At 37.6% G+C, this 27,697-nt stretch overlaps 1 protein-coding gene across 12 annotated transcripts in view; it reads right to left on the reverse strand.

Moving 5' to 3' along the window:
- Positions 1–27,697, reverse strand: part of PTPRM (protein tyrosine phosphatase receptor type M) — a 471,112-nt gene that overhangs the window by 135,049 nt on the left and 308,366 nt on the right. For 6 of the 12 annotated variants that reach the window (XM_057397498.1, XM_057397500.1, XM_057397495.1 and 3 more), the window contains 2 exons: positions 21,394–21,526; positions 14,557–14,586 (listed from right to left, as the gene is read on the reverse strand). In XM_057397498.1, the coding sequence (XP_057253481.1) occupies positions 14,557–14,586; positions 21,394–21,526 (163 nt within the window). The remainder of the gene's footprint in view (positions 1–14,556; positions 14,587–21,393; positions 21,527–27,697) is intronic. The other 6 variants (XM_057397502.1, XM_057397501.1, XM_057397499.1 and 3 more) reach the window with 1 other exon arrangement.

The raw sequence follows: 27,697 nt of genomic DNA on the forward strand, positions 1-27,697 counted from the left end.
CCCTTGAGTTTGAAAGGTGGTGTACACAGAATATTATCAAAATGTTGGCAACTAGACATTAGTAAGACTTCACATAAAAAAGTCTCAAATTCTCTTCTTCAAATCTTGATAAAAAGCCACAGCTCAAAATCAACAGAAGTAAAAGACTCAGACGAGGCACTTACTTATTACTAGTTCTTGGGACAAAAAACTGAGGAGGTTTACTGTGTGGTGCACATGTGCATGCACACCCACAGAGCTTCAGATTACAGCTAGCATAGAGGAAAGAGGTATGAAATACCTGATGTTAGTACTCTGGCACTCCATTTCCTTCACTTCAGATACATCCTCAGATGATATAAAAATAGGCTAGCATTACTTTCTGACATGACTAAGGAGCTTTAGTTTTGATCTACATACAACTGCATTAATAATAGATTAAGGGTTGCTATCAAAGCATGATCACATGCTCCAGAAGGAAGAAACTACAAAGTACAGCTGTCAAATCACTCTCACTAGCTAAAGCAAGGGCAAACTAAATGTATCTGAACTTCTACGACATTTGCTGGTCTACCTTCAAATTTCATTCCTGAGTAATGACTTCCATGCCAATGACACAAGCTAGCACTCTCCTTCTTACTGACCTTGGGAAGACAAGGAAAGAAAAGACCTTTTTCGTTAAAGGTGACAGTGTCATTGTAGGACATAATGCAATAAAACAACAGCCTGTAGAGAGTATGAGGAACCATGGCATTAACATTTTATTAGTTGATATCTAAGAAGTAGTAAGGGACATAGGTTTATTTAGTATTTCAATCTAGTTTCTCAATGATTACTCAATACTGACTGGATGATGCCACTTCAAAATGGTGTAACTCTGAGGAAGGATTTAACTATTTCTTGTTTCCTTGTAAATATCCTCTTAAATATGCAGCCAAGTCTGTTTGGCTTGTAAATGCTTTTGTCCTGCAGCTGTTTTGGTTTACTGTCTGGTAAGCATCTGGCAGCAAAACAAGCAACAAAAAAGAAAATTACACCCCATCACTCAGAAAGAAGACAAAGACATTCTACCACAGCATAGTGTAACATCTGCAAAGAAGACATTTCTCAACACCAAATAGAAACCAACACACAGAAGTTACTAAAATGACAATGAAAGGCTAATATGCATGGAAATCCTTTTTGTCAGAAACAGACGAGATCTGCAAGAGTATATATGGAGAAGATCCCAGAAGGAAAATCCTAGACCACAGGTGCTGTGGAGGCTAATGAAATATGGGGAAGATGAAGACAGGCCAATTTAGCTTTTAGCTTTTGGTGACTAATGAGTAGTGTGAACCAGGACAGTGAACCTTCCTGCTGTGTTTTCACTCCTGGTTAGTCACTCCAACACCTTTCTGGGCTCCCAGACAATGAAAGGCAGAGCAATTTTTCTTTCACAGCAAATTCACAAGTACCAAATAACACCATTAACTTCTTATGGGATTTTACAACTCTTTGGACTACCACACTTCCTCACCCATATTAAAAGACATTGAGAAAGAGAACTGACTTGACTATGAAAGTCTAGGTTCTCCACGATTAATAAAATGCAAGAGATATATTATGAAAAGCCAACACTATAGATTTAGCACAGATTTTCATTAGACTCTGTGTCTGGCAAGACACAGCAGGAAAAAACAGGCTCCCAAGAATGTCCACAAAAGGAAAATAAACTCAGTATTAAAAAGGAAGAATCATGTGACCAAAACTTTAACCTGTTGGCAATATTTTTAACCCAAGAGGCAATAATGTAGTGATTGGAAACACCTACAAGAGGTTAAGCGATGCTCAAACAGCACTGCTCAGGTGAATCTATTTACAACAAAATATGAAAATACCGACAAATCTGATAGGATATTAATGGATGAGCACCTGAGCACTAGGACCACACTAGACATTTCTTGTGTTACTAAAAAAACAGTGTAAGTTATAAAGAAAGGGAAAATAAGTTTTAATATTTGGATCCCATATTAAGGATGTGCATTCCTCTCTAAATACTCAGAATGGCAGTTATATGCGTAGCTGGAAGTGAAAGATGTGATTAACCAAGAGTAGCATATCTTGCAGTGCTCATACTGGACAGTAACCTTTCATTTAATGTTGAGGTTAATTTCCCTTTCTAAGGGTCACTAACGATCTTATGCTTGATTTAACTGTTGATTCTCTTTAATCATAGCAAAAAAACATTTCAAGTAATGCCTGTCTGAATGCAGCTAATTTAATCATATGACCTTTTCCATCTTATTTTCACCCTATGGCTACCTGACTTCTAATCAGACAGCAAATGATTAGACTCTAAGTGGTACAGTATGCTCAGTTATTTTATTTATGCATTTCTGAAAATGAAGAGATGCTAAATAATTGTATTATTCTGGTTTACTGCTTTCATACCTTTATCCAAGGAACCTACTACTGCAGTATCTGGGCTTTAACTAATGACTTTGTTTTGTTTTGTTTTATTTGTTTTGTCAAAAGAGTAATCCACATGCCCAGGAGTTCAAGCAGTAAAGCTCTGATGCTGATTACTCCTGCTGTGGGAAAGGAGGCGCAGCTCTGCAGCCACTGAAGTGTCAAAGCAGCTAGTGTCAGAGAAAACACTTTACACCTCCCCTGGTGCTTTTGCAGGGGCTACTCATAAGACAACATGTGTTTCTGCAAGTATATGTATGTGGCTAATTCTGCCTTAGCTGGTGATATCTCAGTCTTTGATTTTAAGGTACCAGTATTCCAACAACATGTATTTTCAGGCAGTGGTGGCTTTCTATTTAGAAACACAAGATCAAATTTTCTCAGATACAAGTGATGATAAAGGAAGCATGAAGAACTCTGATTATCAGACCTCCAGCAGCCCTGAAACCACTGCTCTGCAGCAGTTAATGGCAATCAAAATTTAACTAATGTGAAGAATATGGCACCCAAAGGTTTAAGAACTTTCATCAGAAAGCTGGTGGCAGAAACCAGACCTCTTCATTCGCACGCTCTTCCCATAACCTATTTGGAAGCTTATTTAAAAACCAATTTCTATTATTAGATTTTTATGCTAGGAAGATCTACAAAAAAGAAGTGAACACAGGATTTCTGAAAGGATTATTTCAAAGAACTGCAAAGTTAGTCCATTCTGGTATGAAAGGTATCGGAGAGGTATTAAAATTAAAAAACCTCCAGAAACTGTGGGGAAAATGTAGCCGTACAAAGACAGACTTTCACTGAATGGCCAAGTTTTTATCTGCCACCACAGCTCCATCACTCAGCAGCTAATTTCTCTTCTATTGCATAGCAATATTTAGAAGTAATCAAAACCTGCTTTAATCAGCTATTATTGGGATCTGAGAGAGGGCAATAACGTTGCCTTGCCAGAACTATATCTCTCTTTAATAGCAAAATGTACAACTGGGCTACAGATAATTTTCAGAAGTCAGTATGCAGGACAAAAAAATGACCCTTAGGAAATCAAATCCACATTCTACCCATGTCTACCTTGCAGCTTTACATATTTATATGAAACACAGTAAACCAGCTAATTCATTACACAACACAGGACAGTGATTTATTAGTTGTGCTGTGAAAAGATCTGGAGACTCAAATTTTAGTCTCACGTAGTTAGGTTTTGCAGCATCCTAGCAATTCTGTCTAGTTGAAAACAGCATCTGACTCCATGCAGAACACATTCCTCTATTTATCAGGCAGAGAAAAGATGGATCCCTATTCTTTAACCTTTAATTAGTACTTAGCTACATTATGCACGCTGAGGGCAAGATTAGCCTTAAATGCTTCCAGCAGCACTGTACACTTACTAGTAACCTTTGCACGTAGAAAGCATGTATTTCACCCAGAGCCAGCAAGTGGAAAAATATGTAGCAGAGGGGGTTGGACAGCATATAACTAAACTCACTTTGCATATTAGGTGAGTGACTAAAGTAGAAACCATTACTCTCTGTCTGCAAAGCAACTCCCAAGGTTGTTGCAGGCAGAACCACAGAGTATGTCTTGCAATACCAGGTATATGCTGCATACGACAAGTGAAAAATAGGCTTTTTGTTATGGCAGGGTGAAGACATCCAAATACAGGACCAGATTCTGCAAGGTGCTGAAGTCAATGGGAATTGAGGGCATTCAGCACTTAAATAAATTCACACAGCAGGGTATCAGAATGGTCTTTGTTTTAGATGTTTTACGCAATCAGATTTAAGTGTTTATGCTGAGTTTGTTTTACTCATTTGATGTTGGCTTTATCATTCCAAGATGTTAAAGCAGTGAAGCTTTCCACTATCTAGTCAAATTACCAGATGTACATATGACATTTTCTTTAAGGATATGATTTTAGGGAGCATGCTGATTTCGTTACATTATATGATGAGGGAAAAATATAATCTTGAAAATCTCAATTTATACAAGGCAATCAGAACCCAAACAACTAAAGCAGTATGTTCTACTGAATCTTTCTGTGTTTTTTTTCATGGATATGTCAGCACTTTGTAAATCTGAATACATCTATGGACTCATACTATCCTGAGTTACAAATATTTTTTGTGAACAGTGCTTTCTACTTCTGGACTCCATGTAATTGAAAAGTCAGCTAATAACAATGCTTAAAAATTAATTTATTTCAGGTATGCTATAAAAACCGTAATCAGCTATAAATCCTTTTGCCCTATTTGCATTTACTGAATTTGTCTTAATTGTACTTCTGCCTAATTATGAATCTCAGACTAGAGGGGAACTTACAAGAAGCAATGATGCAGAAAGCAGAGGACAGTTTATTCCACTTCATGGATTTACAACTTTCTACTACTGCAAACTGTTTGGAACAGACTCTATTTGTGAGGTCATTAACATGTAAACAGTGTCACACTGAAGACACATGACAATGACCTACCATGCTAATGAAAAGTGATATTGAGTTTACTAATTCAGATAAGGGTACACAGATTGCCTTTTCTCTAAAGCGCAAAGGCCTGTCACAGAAATAAATGCACGGTCCTTGTTGCAATTAATTTGAATCTTGTTCTTTTAAAGCTTTACTTGTAGATTTAATTAAAGCTTTCATGCAGCACACACTTTCAGAAAGTATCTATGTTTAATGGCTTTTTCTCCTAAATTAAAGAAGCGAGTGAAGGTTATGATTCAAAGAACAACAGGCAATCATAAAATGAAAAGCTATTCTTAATACAGTAAGCATTACGTTGTTTTGACATAAGTAAATACACAGTACTGTGGCTATTGAAGTACGCTTCCTATAATTGTTATACTGTAACTTCCATGATGACATCATTTTCAGTCGCTTAAGATAAATTTTTTCTTCTTTGAATGTAAAATATTGCAGGCTAAATTTCAACATAGAGGTGAATATTTTTAAAGCCAAAATTGTTTATTAAAATTATTTTTTAATGAGACAAAATGAGAAAACCAGCAATCCCCTATGAAAATATCTCACGTAGACATATATCTCAGTCTTTTCTTAATTTTACTGTGTTAAATGTTCCCACAGAGTAAATCTATCTAAGAAATAATCACTTTAGTAAATATCAAGAATAAAAAGAATTAGAAAAAAAAAGGTTGCAGAGTACATAAGGATATTCTGATGCTCTCAGGTTTGCCTTTCCTTCCCTTCTATAGGTTCTGAGGAGAGAGATGGCAGGATGTGGAACAAAACCAATGGCTAGGCATCCTGCCTAGTCTCAGGTGAAAAAGCAAAGTATAGAGAATGAAAATAGAGCAATTTTAAGGAAGTTGTTTTCAGGACAGGACAGACATATAGTAGCTGGGTGGGGAGGGGGAGCAGGGGAGCAAAAGAGGCTAAAGGAAAGGAGAAGTAAGTAAAAGGAGGAGCAGAGGAAGAGAGATGAAAAAGGAAATGGTCAGTAGGACAAGAAGGCAGGCTTAAGAGCTGGACACACACATTAATGCTAAAAGAGAAAAAGAAACTAGAAGGAAGACATTAACAGCAGGATCAAAGCTGTAAGATAAAACCCTTTGTGGACCAAGAACTGGACAACACACTTCTATGAATGTACAGTACTCCTGACTCAAAAGGGGTTTACAGGGCTTTGGGTTCCAGCAAAAGGCAGCTGAAACTGCAGTAACCTACTGAGCAAAAGGAATAGATCAGCTTTTGCTGAGAGTCTGTATTAGGACTCAATATGCAAACAATATACCTCATATTTTTTTTTTTTTTTAAGCATACAGTCTACTAACATCCTTACGTGTTTCTCTTTTTTTTTTTCTTAGTTTAAAATATCTTCTCTAATCTTAATTTGGGAAATATAAAAATGCAGATGTGACTCTTCCCTATTTGGTAAGCAGAAACTAAAGTTCTACCAGCAGTAACACCTGCATGTTACAGCTAAGGATCAGGGCCTTATACTATCCCGTATCATAAACATTACAATCTTACCATAAAAACCTCAGTAAATTCAAAACCTTCAATATTTCATCGGCTTCTGAAAATACACTGTAAGCCATGAATCTAGTAGTCCCTTTGAAGTGACACTTCCATAGACAGTTACTAAATAGAACCATAAGCTGCAAGATACATTCCGCTATACCTAAAGCACAATCCAATACACATCTTTAAGCAAACTATCTACCTAGCACACCTAAATCAGTATTTGCTGCAGTCAATAGACATGCATTATCATACTCAATATGAACATGTTGGCCAATTCCATACTGGAAGGTCTACTTTTTGCTTCTGACATCACCATGCAGGAGGAAAGTATGCTATCACCATACAATAGGTGATAAAGGAGTGGCATAACTGCTCTAAACCAGCTGATCCTCTCATTCATATACAAATGTGAAATACACAGGTTAAGTGGATGCTTTGCTTTTCTTTTGCTTCAGACAAGCCAGAGATGCCTCTGGTAGCTCTTATATCTTCATGATCAGGGAATGAGAAATGAGGAGAGAACCTAACTCCCTCTGCAGGTGAACTGAGTACAATTTAGTTACCCCTAGACATTTTGTTCAGTGTCTCACCAAGGGATCTCAGATCAAATGCATAAGTGATCCTGTGCTCCAGCTGCTAGAAGACAAAAAACACGTGCTTCTTTGTGTTCACCAGCTCAGTACTTACAGGACCAAATAGCTTATGACACAAGCCCTACAAAACTCTGCTCTGCTCCAACTGCTACCTCTTCATTTGGATCACTGCTGCTCTCTGGTTGGCACAGGAACTGACTTCTGACAGTCCGACAGATTTCTCTCTGTAGCATATACTAAAATAATAATAATAACAACAATAATAAAATCTTTCTTGCACACTTGTAAGTGAAATAAACCCATGCTTCTGCTATCTATGATAAGCCTTGTAAAAGATTTTCTTCTGCAACAGGGTCTCTGGGACTAATAAAATGCTAGGCTTTGCAGGATTTATAAGCACACAACACTGTTCGTTCTTCTGTTTCCTTGCTTGATTAGTTTTTGTGAGGCTCAATTTCACAGCTGATGCAATCTTCCTACCTACATTTTACATGTGGGCTATTGCTCTGAATTTCAGAGGAACCCTGATCAGACAGAATCCTTTCACAGACTCTCACAATGGAGGCAGAGGGCTTGAGTGACCAGGAGGGGCAGAAGAAAGCAACTGAGGAATGGTTCCCTATGCTCCCATGACAGAGTCAGGTAATTCATTGCGGCAAAACAATGACCAAGAAAAATGACAGAAAGAAAATTTGGAAATGAATGATGATTTAGGTCAGCTAGACAATACAGAAAACAAATGGCCACTGTTCTTCCCTCCAGGGATCTGGCAGTCTAGACTTTAAGGGAGCTCAAGGAATACTGCAGATAAGAACTGAAATGAAAAGGAGCTGAAAGGAGCCAAGATTAGAACATTTTCATTGTGAAATTAAGAGTGAACACTGACAGATGCTACCTTGAGGTGGATTATCATTAACCTGGCCATAAACCCTGCAGATAGGCTCAGCAAAGGCATTTCAGCTGAAGCATCTCCCATGGGATTCAGGGGTCAGAGAAAAGATTACAGATAAGAAGCTCAAGCAAAACCATAATCAGTCAATAGAAGTTATTGCAATACTACTGACTACAACTCCTCAGTGCCCTCTCCTGACATCACTCAAGGGACACAAACATCTCTTTACAGTTCTTATCTGTATCACAGAAGTCATTAAGCCTGTGGTTTACTGGAGCAAAGACGTCTGGCTAAATTCTACCCATTTTTCTTCAAGCATTTTTTCTACTGCATGTCCTCCTTGATTCCAGGTGAAATACAATGCAACATTCACCTTATTCTTTGCAGTCCCAACCTTTACAGACATCTGTCGATCAGTTCAATATTTAATTAAGCCATTTTGAAAACTATCACTTCATTCTTGTAGAAAAAATACAGGCCTTTAGCAACATAAATTCTGAAGTGAGTTTTAGTCTTAATATGCTTAATAACTTCTTTACTGTTAACACAACTACAGTCACACAAAGTGTGATAGCAAGTTTGGGGTTTAGAGAAAATAAATTTCCAATGCCATTACTCCTCCTGTACAATAAATGCTAATACTAAAATAAGGAAAGGTTCTGTTTTCTATTTGAAGATTTAAAATCATAGATTCTGAAGTCAGTTTTCAGCTATCCATGTATACAGAAATGCAACTTCAGAGTAAAAAAACACATGAATTGCACCTTTTTCCTGTGGTAAAAGTCTTAAAAAAAGTGACTGAAAAATATTACCTTAGACCCTCTTTGAAACTATAATTCAACAATGATGGTAGATAATGGCAGAATCTCAGTGCCTAGAATGACTACTCTTGACAGTAAGCATGACTTATTTGGGAATGAAATTTTTTAGGAAGCTACAATGTCAACAGGCTAACTGAGAAATAATTCAATTCACAATTTTATAGAGAAGACAGTCCACCCTGGTAAACTGCTAACATTAACCGAACAAGACTCAGTATAGGACAGAAATACTCAAATACAAAGGTAACTTCTTTTATACACATAACTACTCCTCTGTTCTCTTCCCGTCCCAAATATATGTATTACGTCTTAGTGTTATATACAATAAAGGTAGGCTATCAGGCTTATCCTACAAGAGTATATGGAATCCACAATTTCTAAAAGCAATTTCAGTATTCAATTCAAATCCCTGTATATTAGTTTAGAAAAGCAAGACAAAGCTTTTATTAACACGGAAGGAATGAAGACCCCTCTAGATTGAATATGTACTTATTTTTCCTACATTTATAATGGTTCCCTCACTAAATGTCTGGCACCTTCACAAAACAAGCAGTGTAAACTGAAACTACCTCTCTCTATGGACAGAAAAATCTCCAAATCCCAGCTCATTTGTGAATTTATTGCTTGACACTGAGGGACCAAGGACAGTAACTGAGTGTGACTGTGGGACCAGCATAGCAATCAACCACTTCTAATACTTCACCTCACTCTCTCTGTAGTATCCATTTACTTTAAAAAGCCCAAACTTGTAGGACATTACAGATTATGGTTTCTCACTCAACACACTGGGCTAATGTGGTCTTAAAAAGTCTGGGTAACTTAAAAAATTACTATGGGTCTTCTACATGTAGGTATTGTAAAAGTAACTTGTAGTGAGTAACTAAACATGCCCAGGAAAGATGAACTAAAGCAGAGCTATTTCTCCACATGAATGACCTGATCCCTGTTGCATCTCAAGAAAGCTATTTCACATAGTCAGATCACTGCCTTGGGGGACTCACGCATGTCAGAAAGAGCTAGTATAATAAAAATAATAATAATGTAATAATAATAAAAAAGTATTTATTTACTGGTGGTCTGAGTGTTCAGGATTATATACAGGGTTTTTTTCAACAGAGTAATGGGAATGTAAGCCTTAGCTGTAAAACAATGCAGTCAGATCCAAAAGAATCAGAAGATCCAAAAGGAATCAGTGTATCAATGACTTCAGGCATATTTTTAAAACTACGTGGTGTATTTTAATTAAAAATAACATTCTAATTAGGAGATTGCTCCGTATCTCCACATGAAGGCTAGATATTGTACCTCTGTACTCAAAGCATAAGGCACACAGCCCACAAATGCATTTTTCAGTCATGGCAATTTTGTAAGATACCCTCCTTGCCATTTTCAGCGTTGCGCATTGTCCGAAGATTTCAATGTTGGCATTCTAGACTTTGCCAGATGCAACAAAACTCACGGGATAGCCCCAAATCATTTAAGTCTAGCTTAAAGACAATTACAGAAATTCACGTCTATTTTGGGTTACATGATTCTGTGGTACAAATCTATGTATCTATGCATATTTAAAGATTCAGAAGAGAACACAGGCATAGTCTAACAGATCAAACACATCAAACAGTTCAAACACACTCATGTTTTTCTTTTCAGTGCTCTCCTCCATCTGTAAGATGCAAACCGATGAGCTTTTTCTAGTTCCAGGGGCAGCTGCAGTTGAGCATACAAGATTGTTTCTCAGCTCTCTCACTGTTTTCAAATTAATAAGTTTTAAACACAATGACTGCATATTTCCGGGAATTATCCAGAAATCACTGTTTGGAGTTTCAACACCACTGATATTTTGGAAATTCTACTGACTTTGATTATTTGTGTCATTTTGCAGATTTGCTAACCTCTGCCTTCTGCCATAAGTACTTGATCAGTCACAATGACACTGGAGAAATGAACCACAAATTAAGTTTCTGTACAGAGCTCCAGAAGCCAGCATTGAAAATCTGTTAGCAAAGCAACAGACACATAGATAACTAAACTGAGAACAGACTCTCAGGCTCCTGAGCTCAAGTCAGATACACAAGACAAGTGTACTTCAACTGGGCCCCAAACTATCAAATTCTCATGAAAAGAAGGTTATGTTTTTAATCACTTTTATATGAAAAAGCTTGATGCTTGTAGAATTAATTTTGCTATAGGAAGAATTTTGTCCACTTTTGAATCATATGCAAAATACCAGGCAACAGAATCTCTAACCCTATACAGTCCATTTTAGTAATGTTTCAACATTGCATTAGGCTTCTGAATCGAGATTTCCATGTAGACAACAAACCTGTGATGCACTTCTGTCATAAGTCACGTAATTAGTATGGGACAGACAATATCAGATTTCATCTGATCTGTTAAGATCTCAACATGATTACTATTTTATCAGAATACTGGCAACATTTGTTTCCTATTTCCCTACTTCTCCTTTCACAAGTTGAAGTGACTTGTGAAAAGGAACAAAAATAGAATAACATTATGCATCTAACTGCTGTGCAGTTTATTGTTGCATAAGTATTTAATATCAATAATAATCAGAATATACCATTTCGATATCAAGTTCAAATTGAGGTACAGTATTGAAAGCTACCTTCACAACTTTGTATTTTAATTGGGCGTACATCCTACTCGCAGCAATGTATTGAAGCCTTTTCTTCAAAGCAATTTATAATAGCTACAATCTGTAACTATCTGCCCCAAAATTTGGGGTAAACTGAATTCCTCAAATTCTCCATCAGGTGCCAGTGCCTTGAGTAAACTCAGATGGTCCAAGCATTCATTTTGTTTCTCTGATGCTTGAATTTGCATGAATCTACCTGTTAGGTCCTGAGTAATGATTAATGATTTCCAAGGGCAGAACCCTTCTCAAAATGAAAATCTCAAATACATAAGTTAATGACCACAGTGGTGCTCACTGTCACCTGAACAACAGGCTTATCTAGTTCATTTAACCATAATTACACAATAAACTACTAATGTACTTTTCCTTCTCTGGTCTTTGTTGAATGGGTTTTGCCCATCAGAAAACATGTCAGGAGAAAGCACTCATACCAGTGTTGGCTGCCATGCTGAGAACACCAGTCATTACAAGTGTTGCTAATGACACCATCTCTATTCTTCATTTTTCTCACCTGAAATCGACTGCAAAGTCAAAAGACCTGCTGCAGAGTTAATGAGCACTATTACATTTGCTCTAATATGAAGAACAAAAGAACTCACAGAGGACTAACTATGGCCAGACAGACAGCCCCCCCCCCCCCCCCCCCCCAAATCTGCTGCCTGACTGAGGTGAAAGGTAAAAAATGTGCCAGTTCTCAGGAAAGTAGGAGTGGGAAGAAAGATGCTGGCAAAGGCACTTAAACCTATTAAAAAGAAGTATAATTCTCAACAGCAATACTCAACTCCTTTTCTGTAATGTCTCTTGACTGGCTAACTGGTAAGCACAAGATAAAATGGAAATAAGCCTCTGCCAAATCTGCACAGCTGTAGGCTCACCTCTGATGATTCAGCAGCAGCTCTAGGAACTGCCAACTTTTTCTCTTTTAATTTTAATTTAGGATGGATCTAGAAGTGGCAGAGATAGCAGTCTACTAGGGGAAAGGAGCCCACAGCACATAAGGAAAGCAGCACACAAGACAATAGTAACTATTTCAGTGCATAGATGCTTGCTTGGATGTTACAGCTTGCATTTACAATGACTAATCAGCAAATTTGAATATGATACTCAATATAGAAGTGGTAAATTAGCAGTGGCAGAGTACTTCAAATGTTTCTCAAAATACAGAACATTTTATAACTGGTACCAACTTCCTCAGCTAAAAATAAAACTGTAATAAATTCTGCATTCATCTAAGATTTCCACCAATTTCAGTGAAATTGGGTGGTGCATAAACAGGTGGAGAATTTGGTCCAAAATATTTCCTCCTAGAGGGGGCCAACCTTGTCTGCTCTTTCCAGGGCTTGTTCTTCCCTTCTTTTGCCAGACAGTGAGCAAAACAATACAGTTAAGATCACACAATTTCTTTCGGAAGAGTTAATGTACCCAAACTACAAAGTCACACAATTTGTATCACACTAACAAAAAGACAGATCCTTTCTTGAAGCCACTGTGAAAGTATTTCAAATAATCAGAGAAGCCCTAAACCATCAACTATTAACAGGATGTATGATTGCAAAACTCATGACAAAACCAGTCTATAAAAACATTTCAAATCACATATTTTCCATAGTGGGCGAAAATGACAAAAAAAGATAGAATCCAATTTCTTTGAATAATGAAACAGTGTTTCATTTAATGTTTGTTTTTTTTTTTAGAATTTTAATCTTTTAAATATTAATTTAAGTATATTTACTTATTAAAACTTACTACATTATACTCTTTTGACATTATAAAGAACTACATTTAAATGGTCCCAAATGGGTTATTTTTTTCCTTTTTAAGGCCTATTTCATGGAAATATGGTCTTTCCATCTTGGGAACAGAAACAAATTTTGAAATACTGTACCTGTGGAAGAGAGAATTTTTTTCTGACCTTCGCATTAATACAGTGGTTTAAAAAACACTTAAAAAATTGCACTGTGTCAAATAATGTAATATGAAATCTGAATTACTAAGTAACTGAGTAGTTTTAATGTATTCAGAAATCTTACAGAATTTCAGCTAAGAGGTTTAAATTTTAGTTGCTCTAATTTATTTCAAGCATGCCTCTGCTTACCAAGTTTTCAAGTTAGAAAACGTCTACTAATTTTCCATAAAATCCATAAATTAATACTTTATGCTTTTTCAAAATATTAATTGAAAATAATATTTTAAAAGTTTGAAGGGCAACTAGAAATGAATAAAAATTTACTGAAATTTGTTCCTTTCAAGAGCATGGCATTACCATATGTACCTGAAAACTTGTACTACAATCCGTCTCATGCAAGTGACACCCCATCTTCTTTAGAGTATATAAAAATACCTCCTAGTTTCCCATCACTTTTAAATCTAAGCTTTAAAAAACACAGGTATCTACTGGACAGCTGATTTTTCTAGTTGCCAACAAGATTAAGCTTAAATGAATCACATTTTGTGACTAAGACCCCTAATATTTTGCTAATCCAAAGCTATCATGTACTCCTTGTACCTGGAAAGTGAGAAAAGCCTCAGAAAGGGAATTGCTAAATTCACAGAAGAACCTGTTTCATTCATCACCTGCTGACAGCATGGAATGAAACAAAGGCTTTGGGTAAATAAAGAATCATATAATGGTATTACTAAGGACTGTATCAAAATGAATCGTTATTACTTACTGAAAGTTTTGCTTCATCTTGCCCTCATTTTTTTAGTGCTCTCTCCTTTGAAATTCACTCCAGTAATGGCAACTCATAATGTTTATGAATAATCATTATTCATGAACAAGTAATAATATGTACGCAGCAACAAATGGAAATGCTTGTACATGTCTAACCAATGCTATATTTTTCACAGAACAGATGAGAAAGAAACAACTAAATATATTCTAAATATAGTTACTTAGGCATGAAAATTTCTCACAGACATGGTAGTTATATTTATACTTACTATGTTTTGATTAAGAAAATTCATTACATAATGATATTCAAAGGACTCTAATGCACAGCAAGAGGCAAAAAAAATGCTATAAAGCTTAATATTTCATTACAATACTGACCATGTTGTTTTTGTTTTGCTAAAACTTTTACGAAGTTTGTTTTTATAAAGGAACTGTCAAGATTTGCATTCACTACTTATGCATGAAACAACATGGCAGAAAGTGCATGTCTGATGACAAAGAAATTACTTACAGGTAGTAAGTGTAGGAGTGATAGCTTCTTCTGCCATGATGGTGGAAGGATTAGGCAGTGGTGGGAAAGATGAAATGGAAGGAAAGAAAAGCCAAATATTAATGTATGAAAAATCAAGATGAAACTGAGACCAGAACTGGTGACACAAGTGAAAGGTAGCAAGAATGCATATCTTAGCATATCATGCAGCGCCTGGAACAGACAGATGACATATCTAACCTCCATTGAACATTAAGCAATACAATACATAATGCACGTTCAAATTGAATCAACTTAAAGTAAACCTACTGTCTAAGTAATGCGATGTATTTAATGCTCATTTATCTCTGCATACAAACACTCCCAACTGAAGTGATAAAATGCTTCCGATTACACCTCAACAAGACCCCACCTGCAGTACTATGATCAGCTCTGGGGCCTGCAGCACAAGGAGGTGGACCTGCTCAAGGAAGTACAGAGAAGGGCCACAAAGATGATCAGAGGGCTGGAGCACCTCTCGGTGCTGAGAGAGTTGGGCTTGCTCAGCCTGGAGAAGAGAAGACTCTGGGGACACCTAGCACCACATCTTGAGAAGTATGGACCCAGCCAGTCTCTCCTGCATCACCTCTTGCACAGCCTGATCCTCCACTCAGACATGCCCTGCATAAGCACAAAGTACAGAAGCCCTCAAGCTACACTGTTCTGCTTTACATCTCTTTCTCTCTCTCTCTCACTTACAAGTCCACTACAAGCAGAACTGCAACCCTTCAAAAGGGGCAAGTTCCAGCCCAAATGAATTCCATATATTGACTGCAATTAAAAAGAGGCAGGAGATTTTAAAACATATCTGAGCATAATGTCAAGTACCATTCACATGTTGGTAAGATAAAAGACTGAAAGTAATTTTGTAATTATTACAGCACATACGTACAGCCCTTTGACTACAGAGGAAACATGTAAACAGGCCTTGCAAAGGACTATAACTAACGTTAACTTGCCTCTAGCTACATGCTTCAGGCAACTCTTTGAAAACTAGGCTTTCATCAATTTTTCTCTCTCATCTTCTTTGTGTGAAGATGCTGTTAGAAATATTTCCCAGTTTTTATTCCCATTTTTCTAGTGCAAACAGTATTGTTCAAACACAAGAGGCTAGATACTTAATATTTAATCATTTGGCACATCTGCAAAAAGGCACACCTGTTAGGGTTGAGTTTTAAAAGACAACTAAGAACAGACTAATGGGAAAGATGCAAAACAGTTATATGCTTCTACCAGCACATATATCCCATTGCCTTCAGTAAGGAGCAAAGAATCAGGTCCTATCAAAGCAGATCAACTTACCTGCTCTATTAGCAAGGGGCTGTTTTCTTGTTCAGTCATAATTATATCCCCCACTGCCCCCCCCTTCTTCTCAGAATAACTCGTTCTCTCACTTTCATTTATTATCTCATAACACTGCCAACATTGTTTCTTGCCATATGTTGCCATGACAGAGATTTAATGTAATTAGTACAAATGTTCTCATACTTCTAAAAGATGTGAAATAATGTGAGAAACAACAATAAATACAATTTATCAGTGGAGCACTGCTGGTACTTATATGCAGAATTCTGCCAAATATGTTATAGAGAAAAATTATTCCTTATGAAAAAATGCTGAAAATCCAGGAGCTTTAATTTGTGTAAATGCCCCATTAAAAAATTGTATGCGATGAGGAAAATTAAGTCTCAAGATCCACGTATTTTTATATTGTTACAGTTGTGAGATTTTCCGTATGAAAGTCCTTGAAAAAAAGCACTGTGTTTTTGGACTCTCAAGAATACCTGACACCACATAAAAAACAGGTAAAAAGAATAAATTAAAATCCTACAGAAACAGTAGGTTTCAGACTTCCAAATTCTTGGGCCACATGAAAAATCACCATTCCTAACTGAAAAAGATCTAACTTTTTTAAGAAATATGGACAAGTTCCATTTTACTTACTCCATGATGTATACAAACTTTCTCTCTATGTATGAAATGTCTTTTTCTCTTAAAGAGAGTGACCCAAAAACATTGGACAATCTTTGCCCAATTTTCTTCTGTGAGTGGCTCTTCAGACATATCCCACTAGAAAGGTTGTCTTATGCCAATGAACTCTTTCTGTGCATAGGGATAATATAAAGCACTTTTATATCCTTCAGGACTGAAGACATAAATAAATTTCATAAGTATCACTTGTACAACAAGGCCCCACTATGAAATTTATCAAAACCAACCCAACTGGCTGCAGGAGGACTATACCACTTAAAGCGTAAACTTCTGGAACTGTGTAATTACTGCAGCGATTTCTTTCATTCTCTCTCTTTTGCAGTTAGCCTAGAGGGAACAAGAGGTTCAGGGGTAGCACTGGGAGAAGATTGTAGCTTTCCTTTAGACCTGTTATCTCCAATTTCTATCCTAACTGCTTTAAATTGTTGGCAAAGGTGTATAACTGAACAGCTTGATTTGCAATCAGGGAATGGTACCAGTGTATTCCCAGACCAGCTCCACTGAGCGCAAAAGCCTACCTTATAATTCTGAGAACTAGGGTCTCGGAGTTAAACAGATGCCACAATTACACATATCAGAATCTACTGGAAGGCTCAGGCGCAGAGACGGCTGAAAACAGAAACTAAAGACAGGCAAAAGAAGAGAATCTTTTCTCATGGAGAAATGCAGCGATCAGAAGAGCTCTAGTCTACAACTGAAGCAGAAGCCAATATAATTAAATTTTAATAACTGCTTCCTTACTTCAATCCCACTGCAGCAGCAAGATGGTCTCCCTGAAAGAAACAGCTGCCTCAAAAACACAAATACTATTAAGCGAACCTTGGACCAACAAATCTAATTTCTCGACTTCTGCATATTTTTTAAATTTAGCTGAAATAGAATATATATATATATATATATAAAAAAAGAGAGAGAAAAGAGTAAAGTAGTGAGGTTCTGATTTTTTCCAAGTGTTGATTTAATTGCTATTGCTTTTCCAAAGGTTGTGGGAACATTTTCACCCCTTTACTTTAAGTTGACCAAAAGGTGAACTTACTTGCTGCGTTTTATTTTTTGTGTTTTATAAAGTCCTATGCAGGTGTATCAAAGACTGGCAGAGATCAAGGACCTTGCCTGACATTTAATATTCAGGATCAGATTCAAAATCCACTTTATTGTGGAGCAATATTGTGGTAACACATGCATTGGTTTCCACTGATTTTGTGTGACCTCCTATGGGAGAGATTCAGTACACAGCTGATGAGAGGAAAGCCTACTGGCATTTTTCTGACTTCACAGAGAAGAATCACCTCATTGATATGACTATACTGGTATCCGGAATAGCTTGCAGGTTCCTAGTCTACATTACATGACATCTTTATGCAGGAATATGGTTGAATGGATAAAGAAAAGATAAGAACAGAACAGACAAAGAACTCTGAACAATCAAGTGGTGAGAAAACTAGGAAAGCACTAATCACTAAAAGTCTTCCACTAGCCTTCCACTGACCCAGGTGACAAGCACACAAATCTGGTTTATTTTAGTCAAAGACTGAGTGTCCACACACAAAATGTTTTAGTGTACATGGTGTTCCTACCCTCACTAGTGATTCCATACCATACCTTGAGGCCACCTAATCTCTTTGTGACCCAATTTATAGTATAACTAATTCAGAATACCACTAATACCACTACATAGTGAAATTAATAATAATAATGAGTATTGATTTGCAGAACTTCTCTACCTACTGCTCTGATAGTTGACCATATCCAAAGCATGTCTGTACTGCACTGAAAGCTCTGCTTTGAATGCTGGTCTTGCCTATTTGGCTACTGAATTAAAAGTCAAAGAGGCTGATCTGTGCAAACCTATGGTGCCTGGCATCAACCCTGCAAAGAATGGTTGCTGGATAAAATGAGGTGACTACTAAAGGATTATATTGGACAAAGTCATGGTTATCACATACAGTAAACCCGCCTTCCAAATCTCTTGACAACAGAAAGCAATGGTTTGAAATTAAGTTAATTAAGCACTGTGAAGCCCCAGAGACAGAATAAATTTAATCTACTGGTGAGATCCGGAGATCAGGTCTACAATTTCCATGAAATGAGTAACAGACAGTATATGCCTTGGGATATGCCTTGGGATAGAGGAGTGTGAATGGTATAGTACTGTAGCCAACTCCAAGCAAGAAAAGTTTCAGAACATGTAGACCCAGCACAGTGAAACCTTGCACCGCAGCCCAGCACGTAATAATGGAGAGAGTAAAGTGGCTCCCAGGGGAAAGGTGCCACTGAATTATAAGGTGCTATTTTATTTTTCACTCTGATCTTTACTCCAGTAAAATGCCTGATAAAGTAAATGAAGTAAAATGATCAAGTACAGTAGTCAAATGACACGCTAGCTTGATAAGACTGTTTCACAAAGTAGCACTTAAAGTACCATAAAACTGCAAAACCACTACAGTTATAATAAGCTTGGAGAATGATTTATACATTTTCTTCAAATCCATAATGCATACACTGTAACTGAACCAAGGTGAAACCATAGAGGCTCTCAGCAGCACAGTGAATAAATGCACTAATAACAAATGATTGAATAATTGGTTCATCTTTTGCTTAAGTCATGAGTATAACTGTATTCAGGACCTTCTATGCTACAGCATCTGCTTTAGAGGTCTGGGACACAATATAGCAACCTCCTGAAACACTCATTAAAGCCTAGTCACATCCTGTTACACAGATGAACCATTCTTACTTTTTAATATTCATTTCAACTCGTTTCAGTTTGTTTTGTTGAAGGCTGCAGCATCATTCTGGGATATGTTTAAGTTATTGGTACCATTCTTTTTGTACTATGCAATGAAAATGTTTGCATTTGGTAACAGAGTTCCTGGACTTGTACTTTTAATAGTTTTATCTCCGTCAAAAGCAGATTATTTCAAACCTCAAAGAAGCTCACAAAATGCACTTTTCTTCTAACAACAGAAATACTATGAATAATAATTACTGTGCTGTGGTAGACAGAAGGAATCAAGTATTCTTCTGCATTAATATGCAAACACATAGCATGTGAGCCTTCCTGTGTCTAACAATTAGATTATCAAAGAGCTATTCCCTAGAGAATGAAGCAGGAGCTGGTATAGCATCCATTTAGCCAGAGACCCTGACACCTTATTTACTGTGAAACTTTTTGGATCATTTTACAATGCTTTCCCTTCAAGATTAAGAAGAACTTGTCTCCCCCAGGTGAATACATTCTGCCTCTGATGCAAACACTTAAGGAGAGACTCAGAGCTGGAAGAGAGAGAGGGATGAGTCCTGACCAGGGAATTATGAGAAGGACTGGCCAGACAATGTGAGAAGCCTTCCTTCCTCCCTGCACGACAAGTGCTGTGTCTGGCCCTAAGGAGGAGTTTGGGAGTTCAACTGTTAAAATTGAAGGTATGAATGACACAAGAAATCAGAAGTGGGAAGAAAAAAGAACTGCAAAGTCAGAATAGATTTTAACTCGGCTACACCGTACTTTATTGAGAAGATTTGGTTACTGCATCAATTTCACTGCTGCAGCCAGACTAACCCTGGGGCTTAAGACTCAATCTCTTCTCTGTGGTAGCTTTTGACTGTTTTACCTGCCTCTTGTCATGACCTGTCCCTCAGCCCTGGCCACAGCTCACCTTTCTCTGCAAAGAGCCCTTCTATCTCATGGCCCAGCTTCTTTCTTCAAGGAGAGTGAAAAGCAGCTACTTTTGTTGCCTGCCCAGAGGCACTGTCAGGCAGCTGCCTCCTTAGCTATGCACCTCTTCTGTTCAAATTCTGGAAGAATTTCAGGCATCTCAGGGGTTTGGGCTATCTCAGACCTGCCAAACTAGTTAACGTACAGTTAAATCACATTTTGTTGGGATGAGCAAAATCAGACCGAGATTGCTAACAAAGGAAGAATACGGGATAGTACAGAGTGCATAGCAAAGAGGTGAGGGGTTAAGGGACAGTAAGGCAGACATGGAAGGAGAATTTGTGACTCAGCCCCTTTACACAGCCCTCACACATTCCCAAAACCTATCTCTACAGCTGCTCAGGATAAAACCAAAGAACTTAATTCTATTTGCTAATTAATTTCTTCCAATGTAGATTTAGCTCCTATGATCACATGGATTTTCTTCTTACTCAGGCCACCTCTCTAGCTATGAGGTATTTTCCCCTTTATTATTTTTCCTTTTACAGTGTTGAGAAAGGCAATCAGGTTTAGAAACCTTACACTTCTAATGTTGTACTAGTTTTCAAATGTTATCAAAACAAAACAATCTCAGTCCATGTGTGTGTTGAACCAGCATTTGGAAACAGTCAGCAGCCTTGCAATGTTCTCATATTTTTTTCAGGGAATGACATTTATGCAGAAAATAGAGACCCCATTCTTAGCACAAATTACCTTAGAACTAGTTTCGGTTTGATTGAGGATTTCTTTTACATTCAAGAATGAAACTATATCTAATATTCTGTTGAATAGAGTGGAGATTCACACTTTTAGGACAGAGATACTGTTCTATGATTAGAGTCCATCATGCAGTACTAATGCATAAAGTGCTAGAACCATTAACCTTTGGCAGTTTTTCTTCTATAACAAAGCCACAAACATTAATTCACAGAAAATGCGGTGGGATGAAACAGATAACTGTGGTTTTGTGAAAACTCAACAGAGCTTTGGGGTGGGAAGGAGCAGTACTTCCTAAACTCTGTGGCAAAGGGCATGAAGGTGGCTGGATACTTTTGCCAATATCAAACTGAGAACTGCTGTAGGAGATGCTGTGATATGAATACATACATAGAAAACATCTACTAATTGCTCACCTCTTCTTCATTACCAGCACGACCCCCAGAAAAATAATGACGAACAGCAAGATGCCTGCAATCACTCCAGCGATTTTAACGGTATGGTCAGTCTGCTTCTCAGGCTCTGGGTCTGGTTTTCGAGTGGCAGCCCCTATGGAATCAGTCAAAGGAAAAAAGGAGAAAAATAATAAGGATGTTATTCTTTCGATGTTTATCATTTAACCTACCGATGTCATTAGTCTTATCCAGAGCCAACAGATATCAGTGCCTGGTCTTTTAAGAAAAAAAATGCTGCTTCCATATGCGTTGATAAGAATATAATTCTTCATATTGTTCCATTACATTTTGCAAGAGCACAACACAGGTGGGATACCTCTGCCAGCCCTGAACCTTTTTTAAGAACCTCTTCACAGATTCAGAAATTTCTGTATTTTTTATTATCTGTGCTGGCTCCGCTTTCTTTCTGCCATTTAGAAACTTGCTAACAACACAATAACCAGCCTAAGCCTTTATCCAAATTTGATTTGCTGGAACATTTTCCTCAATTATTTTTCATAAATGAAGCTGTAATTCCATAACATATTAGCTTAAACACCTGGAAAAGTGAGATAAGCTCATTTTCCATGCGTTTTACCCACAATTGTTTTTTACACAATAGACTTTTTTTTTTAGCCTTTGGAAATCTAAATCTAGGTCACATCTGGTAGGCAAAAAGACTCCTTCTAAGCAATTTATTCACAAAGTGGGAAGCAGCTGATGATCACACCACTGGCACCTACATTTAATATCTGTTTAAATGAGATAACCAGTGCCTTACAGCAGCTACTGTCTTAGCTCTTCCAGCTCCTCCATTTGAAAAAAATAATATCGTTTGTACTGTTTACTGTATAATGTGATGGAACGTCAAATCCACGTCTGATGAAATATCCATTTCGTCCTCTAAATGAGTTCAGGATGAAAAATGTTAAGGAAGCAACATTCAATTCACTAAACCAATTTTGTTTTTTTATGGACTTCCGTTTTTTTAAAAAATCAAAATGTGACAGTATTCGTTATTTGAGGCACCATGTCATAAAGTGGACATAGGGATTATGGATCACTTTCCTGCTACAGCTTTTTTGGAAAAGGAGAAGGAAGAGTAAAGCCTAAGTGAAGTGTAATATTTCAAGAACACATTCTACTCTCATAGTCTGGGTTTCACAGATGACTTTGATACCACCAATTATATTTTACTTGTTTCTTCACTTCCTTTTCTTGGAAAGTGTATTGGGTTTGCATGGCAAGGTTTTAGTAGTGGGAGGGAATACAGGGATGGCTTCTGTGAGAAGCTGCCAGAAGCTTCCCGTGTCTGATAGAGCCAATGCCAGACGGCTCCAAGATGGACCCACCGCTAGCAAGGATGAGCCCATCAGCAATGGTGGCAGCACCTCTGTGATAACAGAATTAAGAAGGAGGAGGAAAAATCCAGTGCAACTGCAGCCAGGAGAGGGGATTGAGAATATGTGAGAGCCCTGCAGACACCAAGGCCAGTGCAGAAGGAGGGGAGGAGGTACTCCAGGTGCTGGAGCAGAGATTTCCCTGCAGCCCGTGGTGCAGACCATGGTGAGGCAGGCTGTGCCCCTGCAACCCATGGAGGTCTGCAGTGGATCAGATCTCCACCTGCAGCCCATGGAGGACTCCACACCAGAGCAGGGTTACACCTGAAGGAGGCTGTGGCCCCGTGGGAAGCCCACACTGGGGCAGGGTCCTGGCAGGATCTGTGGCCCTGTGGACAGAGGAGCCCACACTGGAGCAGGTTTGTTGCAGTACTTGTGACCCCACAGGGGACCCACGCTGGAGCAGTCTGTTCCTGAAGGGCTGCACCCCGTAGAAGGGATCTCATACTGAAGCAGGGGAAGAGTGTGAGAAGTCCTCCCCTGAAGAGGAAGGTGTGACAGAGACAAGTGATGAACTGACCACAACCCTCATTCCCCATCCCTTTGCATCACTGGAGGGGAGGAAGTAGAGAATTTGAGAGTGAAATTAGGTCTGTGAAGAAGTATTTTTTAAGATTTGGTTTTATTTCTCATTATTTTACTCTGATTTGATTAGTAATGAATTAATTTCTCCAAGTCAAGTCTGTTTTGCCCCCAACAGTAAGTGGTGAGTGATCTCTCCCTGCCCTCATCTTGACCCAGAAGATTTTTGTTACTTTTTTTCTCCCCTGTCCATCTGAGGAGGAGAGTGATAGAGCAGCTTTGCTGGGCACCTGAGGTCCAGCCACGGTCAACCCATTACAGAGGGAAAGCAAAACAGTGATCAGTTTACATGCAGAGGTATTTTCTGAAAAGTCCAATGAAAGCATTTCCAATGTTACAATCGCAGTTGTAACCAATTCTGAGTACTTCTGAGTAGCCACAGTTACACTTTTGTGTAACTACATCTTCAAAACTGCTTACAAGGAGGAATGCCAGGAAAACCTGGCAATTTGTCTTGCTGCCAGAGAAGGTGATAACCTTAAATCAAAATATATCTAGAGCTAACTGCAGGAACCAGGTTCTTTGGAAAATTCTGGCCATGGTATTTTGTGTGAGTGCTAAGTAAGAGAAGATGATCTGCTGCTGGTCTCTGTGCCCAGTCCCACCAGAGTATTAGTTCAACAGCAATACACTGTATTGTTAACACACAACACAATTCTGAATTAGTAAAATTCTCACTTCGTACAAGTAAAGGTAACAGAATCTAGCTCTATTTTCTTCAATGCAGATGCACAAAATCCTGTTATAAACAGTTCTATTTTCCTTGTGTCATATATAAATAATTTTGTTAAACTGTACTGCTGTAATCTGCATGGCACTCAAATTGTAGCAGATATTCAGAAGACATCTAAAGTATCATTGTGCAAAAGGCAGCTGTTGAATTAAACTTGGCAAACAGAAACAGTGAATCAAGTATGTTCCAAATAGCAAGACATGACAAGAACTTCACAGTCCTCTTTTTTATCTAAAATCCAGACAAGTAAAAATGCAAAGTCAACAACAGGCAGTATCTTTCTAGATGTAATTTCTAAGACTGCTTCCTTCCAAAGTCTAGTCTTCATTATCTCTCTCAGGGTACCTCACCTTCCTGGAATACTCATTGGCAATTCTTTCTTTAAATCAAATTCTGCCTCATGGTTTTATTCCTTTAGTTAAGACTCCCAATGCTAGTTTTGGGATCATGAATACTAAACATTAACAGTAAGTGAAAGCAGCCTTGCTACATTTTCACACACAACTCTCAACTACCCAATGTGTTTTATCCGTGTCAAGTCTCTCTTTGACAGCACAGGGTCCTCACTTCAGTGGAACCACTGAGAGTTACACTAGGTAGAGGAGACAATATTGAAATTGTTATCAGAGCACGCACACTTTCTCTGTATCATGGAGCACAACTTTAATGAAATGCCTTCAATGACACAAAGTATTACTCTCTTGGGAGTCATGGACAAGCTGGGGAATCCATCACTATAGCAAATTCTTCAAAGAAAGCCTACACAAGAAGATATAGAAAGCCTAACATCAGGACTCTGAACTCACCATACTGCATTATCTATTGATTATTGAAGTGAGGGTTCATCTCAAATTGTGTAAGAAAAGTGCATGTAATGCCACCCTCATTTAAAAATAGAATAAAGCTTCCCACTATGATGGACTCAGCCTAACTCGTAACAGATTGTCTTAAACTGGAAATGTGATGTTTGACATGCCTTTTAAAAACTCCTATCATTAATTATTATAAAAACCCCAAGACTGGCATTACCTTAATTCTCCTTTAGGTCCATTCAGCATCTCATTCATTCCCTGACTGACTGGTGAACCTTTCTTGGTATCAGTGGTTTCAAAAATCCATTTGGGTAAATGAACTAAATTTGCCACCTTTCACCTTTCTTGAGCATCCCTTGAGCCTTTCAGTGTTATGCATTCTGGATCAGCTTTTTTAATTGTATTGAATACTGTTTAATCCTTTAACATACTTCAGTTTTTGTACAACAGGATTTGTAAAAATTGTTGTGTTCCACTCCTTTCCTTATACCCCTTTGCATTCTGCTTGGTTTTCTTTTGACATCATATGAACACTGAACCGGTCACTGGTGCACTCTTCACAGTGAAACCTGCATCCCTTTCTTCAGTGCAGTGTTCAATTTTGAAACTTGTATGAGTTAAAAGTAATTCAAATTTAAAGTAATTCAAACTTACCTCTGCTGAACACTACACAGCATTTATCAAGACTGAAATTTGAGTTGGCACTACCTCTTTATTCAGTTTAATTTTTGTTCTGCTGAAATCCTTCAGAGTCCAGTTGGAATTCTGGTAACCCACATCACTTAGCATCATACTCAAGAGTTGCTGCTTCAACACTCACTCTTCCATGTTATTTAACAAACATACTGTACAGCATATAATATTAAACTCTGAAGTGCATTTGCTATGATAAAAGCTGGCAGTTTACTTCTCTCTAGTTTCTGTCTAAAAGGTACTTTTGGTCCAGAGTAATATTTGACTCTCACACCATAATTACTTCTTAACTCACTTTAAACCTATAGCTACACAGGCAATTGCACTGGCGCCATGGAGAGAAAGGTGAACCATGCGGAAGGGGATTGAAGCAGCTAGGGCAGTAGTTCCGAAATCTGTTTTGTCACTTGATAAACTTCAATGTCAATCTGTGCTTTTAGTGTTGTTTGTATGTCTTCAAGGAAGATTTAAAAAAATTATCTCAAATGTCTACAAAAACAATGCCATGATTTCACTTTTACTCTGCTGTACTGACACAACTGAAACAGTTAAGTGAACTGTAATCTTTCTTTACAGAAATAATGTTAACTATACACTATAATTTGAAGTAATAATATTAACATACATATATTTGTATATATATGTATATACTTATATAGTTAACATGAATGATGTTAACTGTACAAGGCACAAGGCCACTTTGGCTGGGGCTTAGAGCAACCTGGTCTAGTGGAAGGTGTCCACAGGGGTTGGAACTAGATTATCTTTAAGGATCCTTCCAAACCAAACCATTCCATGATTCTGTGATTCTACTGTATCATGATATTATAGTCCTGGTGTTTTGTTCTCTTTATTATTATTGTTTCAACAAGTGTGTCTGACATAGCAATTTTTTATTTCCTTGATCACTCTAGTGCCTTTAACAATATGTAACTGCAAGACTACTGGAGTTCTGTATCTCCATTAAAATACCTGGTTTTAATTAGAACAATGCATATTGTTGCCAGCAGCTGAGCTAAGTCTACTGTCCTTGTAACACTGGACGTAATGACTTACTTAGGGGGTTCTGGTTCTATCCTTGCACACAAGAAACCTGACTTCAAACCTTGCACAATAACTTCACTTCTGTTTTCTTACTGAGACTGTCAGGGCTAGTGTAGTTGGAAGAGTCAACGTCAAGCTGACACATACACTGTGGTCCACCTCTAGAAAGACAATAGGTCAACAAAGAGCAGTGAGCACTGGACAGCTCAAAGTTACTACTTAGAAAATGAAAGGACAAGGAAATGCTTCCTGCCAGTTTAAAAAGGATTAAGGTGCTGACTTTGAAAAGTCCTTACTTGATGAGAGCTAGAGTGCTTCCTGCCAGAAGTGAAAAACAGAGATATAATTATAGGTAAACCCCAAGGTGCCACAAAACCCAGTGAAGTATTTCCACAGTCTTTCTGCACTGAATAGAGTGGAAGACAGTAACATTGTTTGGCTCCATAGCCGTAGTTATTTATTTTTCTAATTAATCTCAGTGATTTCAATTTCCCTTTTTCTTATTTATTGCCCATTCTTTGTGGCTTTCCCTACAGCAGCATTTTAAATCTGAAGGTTTTTTGGTTTTTTTTTTTGTTTTTTTCCTTCACTTTGAGAAAAATTGTATTCACCTGGCCTGATTAATGACTTTCCCTCATGGGTCCCATTTTGTTCAGTACTTCGCAAGATCCAGGGATAATATTTTTAAGTAGTACCCATGAAACAACCTAAGGATTTTATTTCACTTTTTTCCAACTCTCAGACCTGATCTATTACCTTTTTCTTAATATTAGAATCTCTTTTTCTGAAGTTTAGTGATTACTCAGCCACTTCTTGGCATCTTATGTTCTCTTCAGATTGAGAACTGGATTATATTCTAGTTGCTAATATTTAGCATCTGCCATACTGTGAATTCTTAAATTACTTCATGCAATGAAATTTATATTTCTGTACCAAGGGTTAGAAGACCAGGTAAAAATTTTCCTGTCTCTGAAGAATTTCTAGTTCACATTAGAGAATAAGGGTCTGGTATTAGTATTGTA

The sequence above is a fragment of the Pezoporus wallicus genome, unplaced genomic scaffold (genome assembly GCF_028554395.1).
Source record: "Pezoporus wallicus isolate ANWC-B61680 ecotype Strahan unplaced genomic scaffold, APGP_CSIRO_Pwel_v1 contig_227, whole genome shotgun sequence".
Classification (NCBI taxonomy): domain Eukaryota; kingdom Metazoa; phylum Chordata; class Aves; order Psittaciformes; family Psittacidae; genus Pezoporus; species Pezoporus wallicus.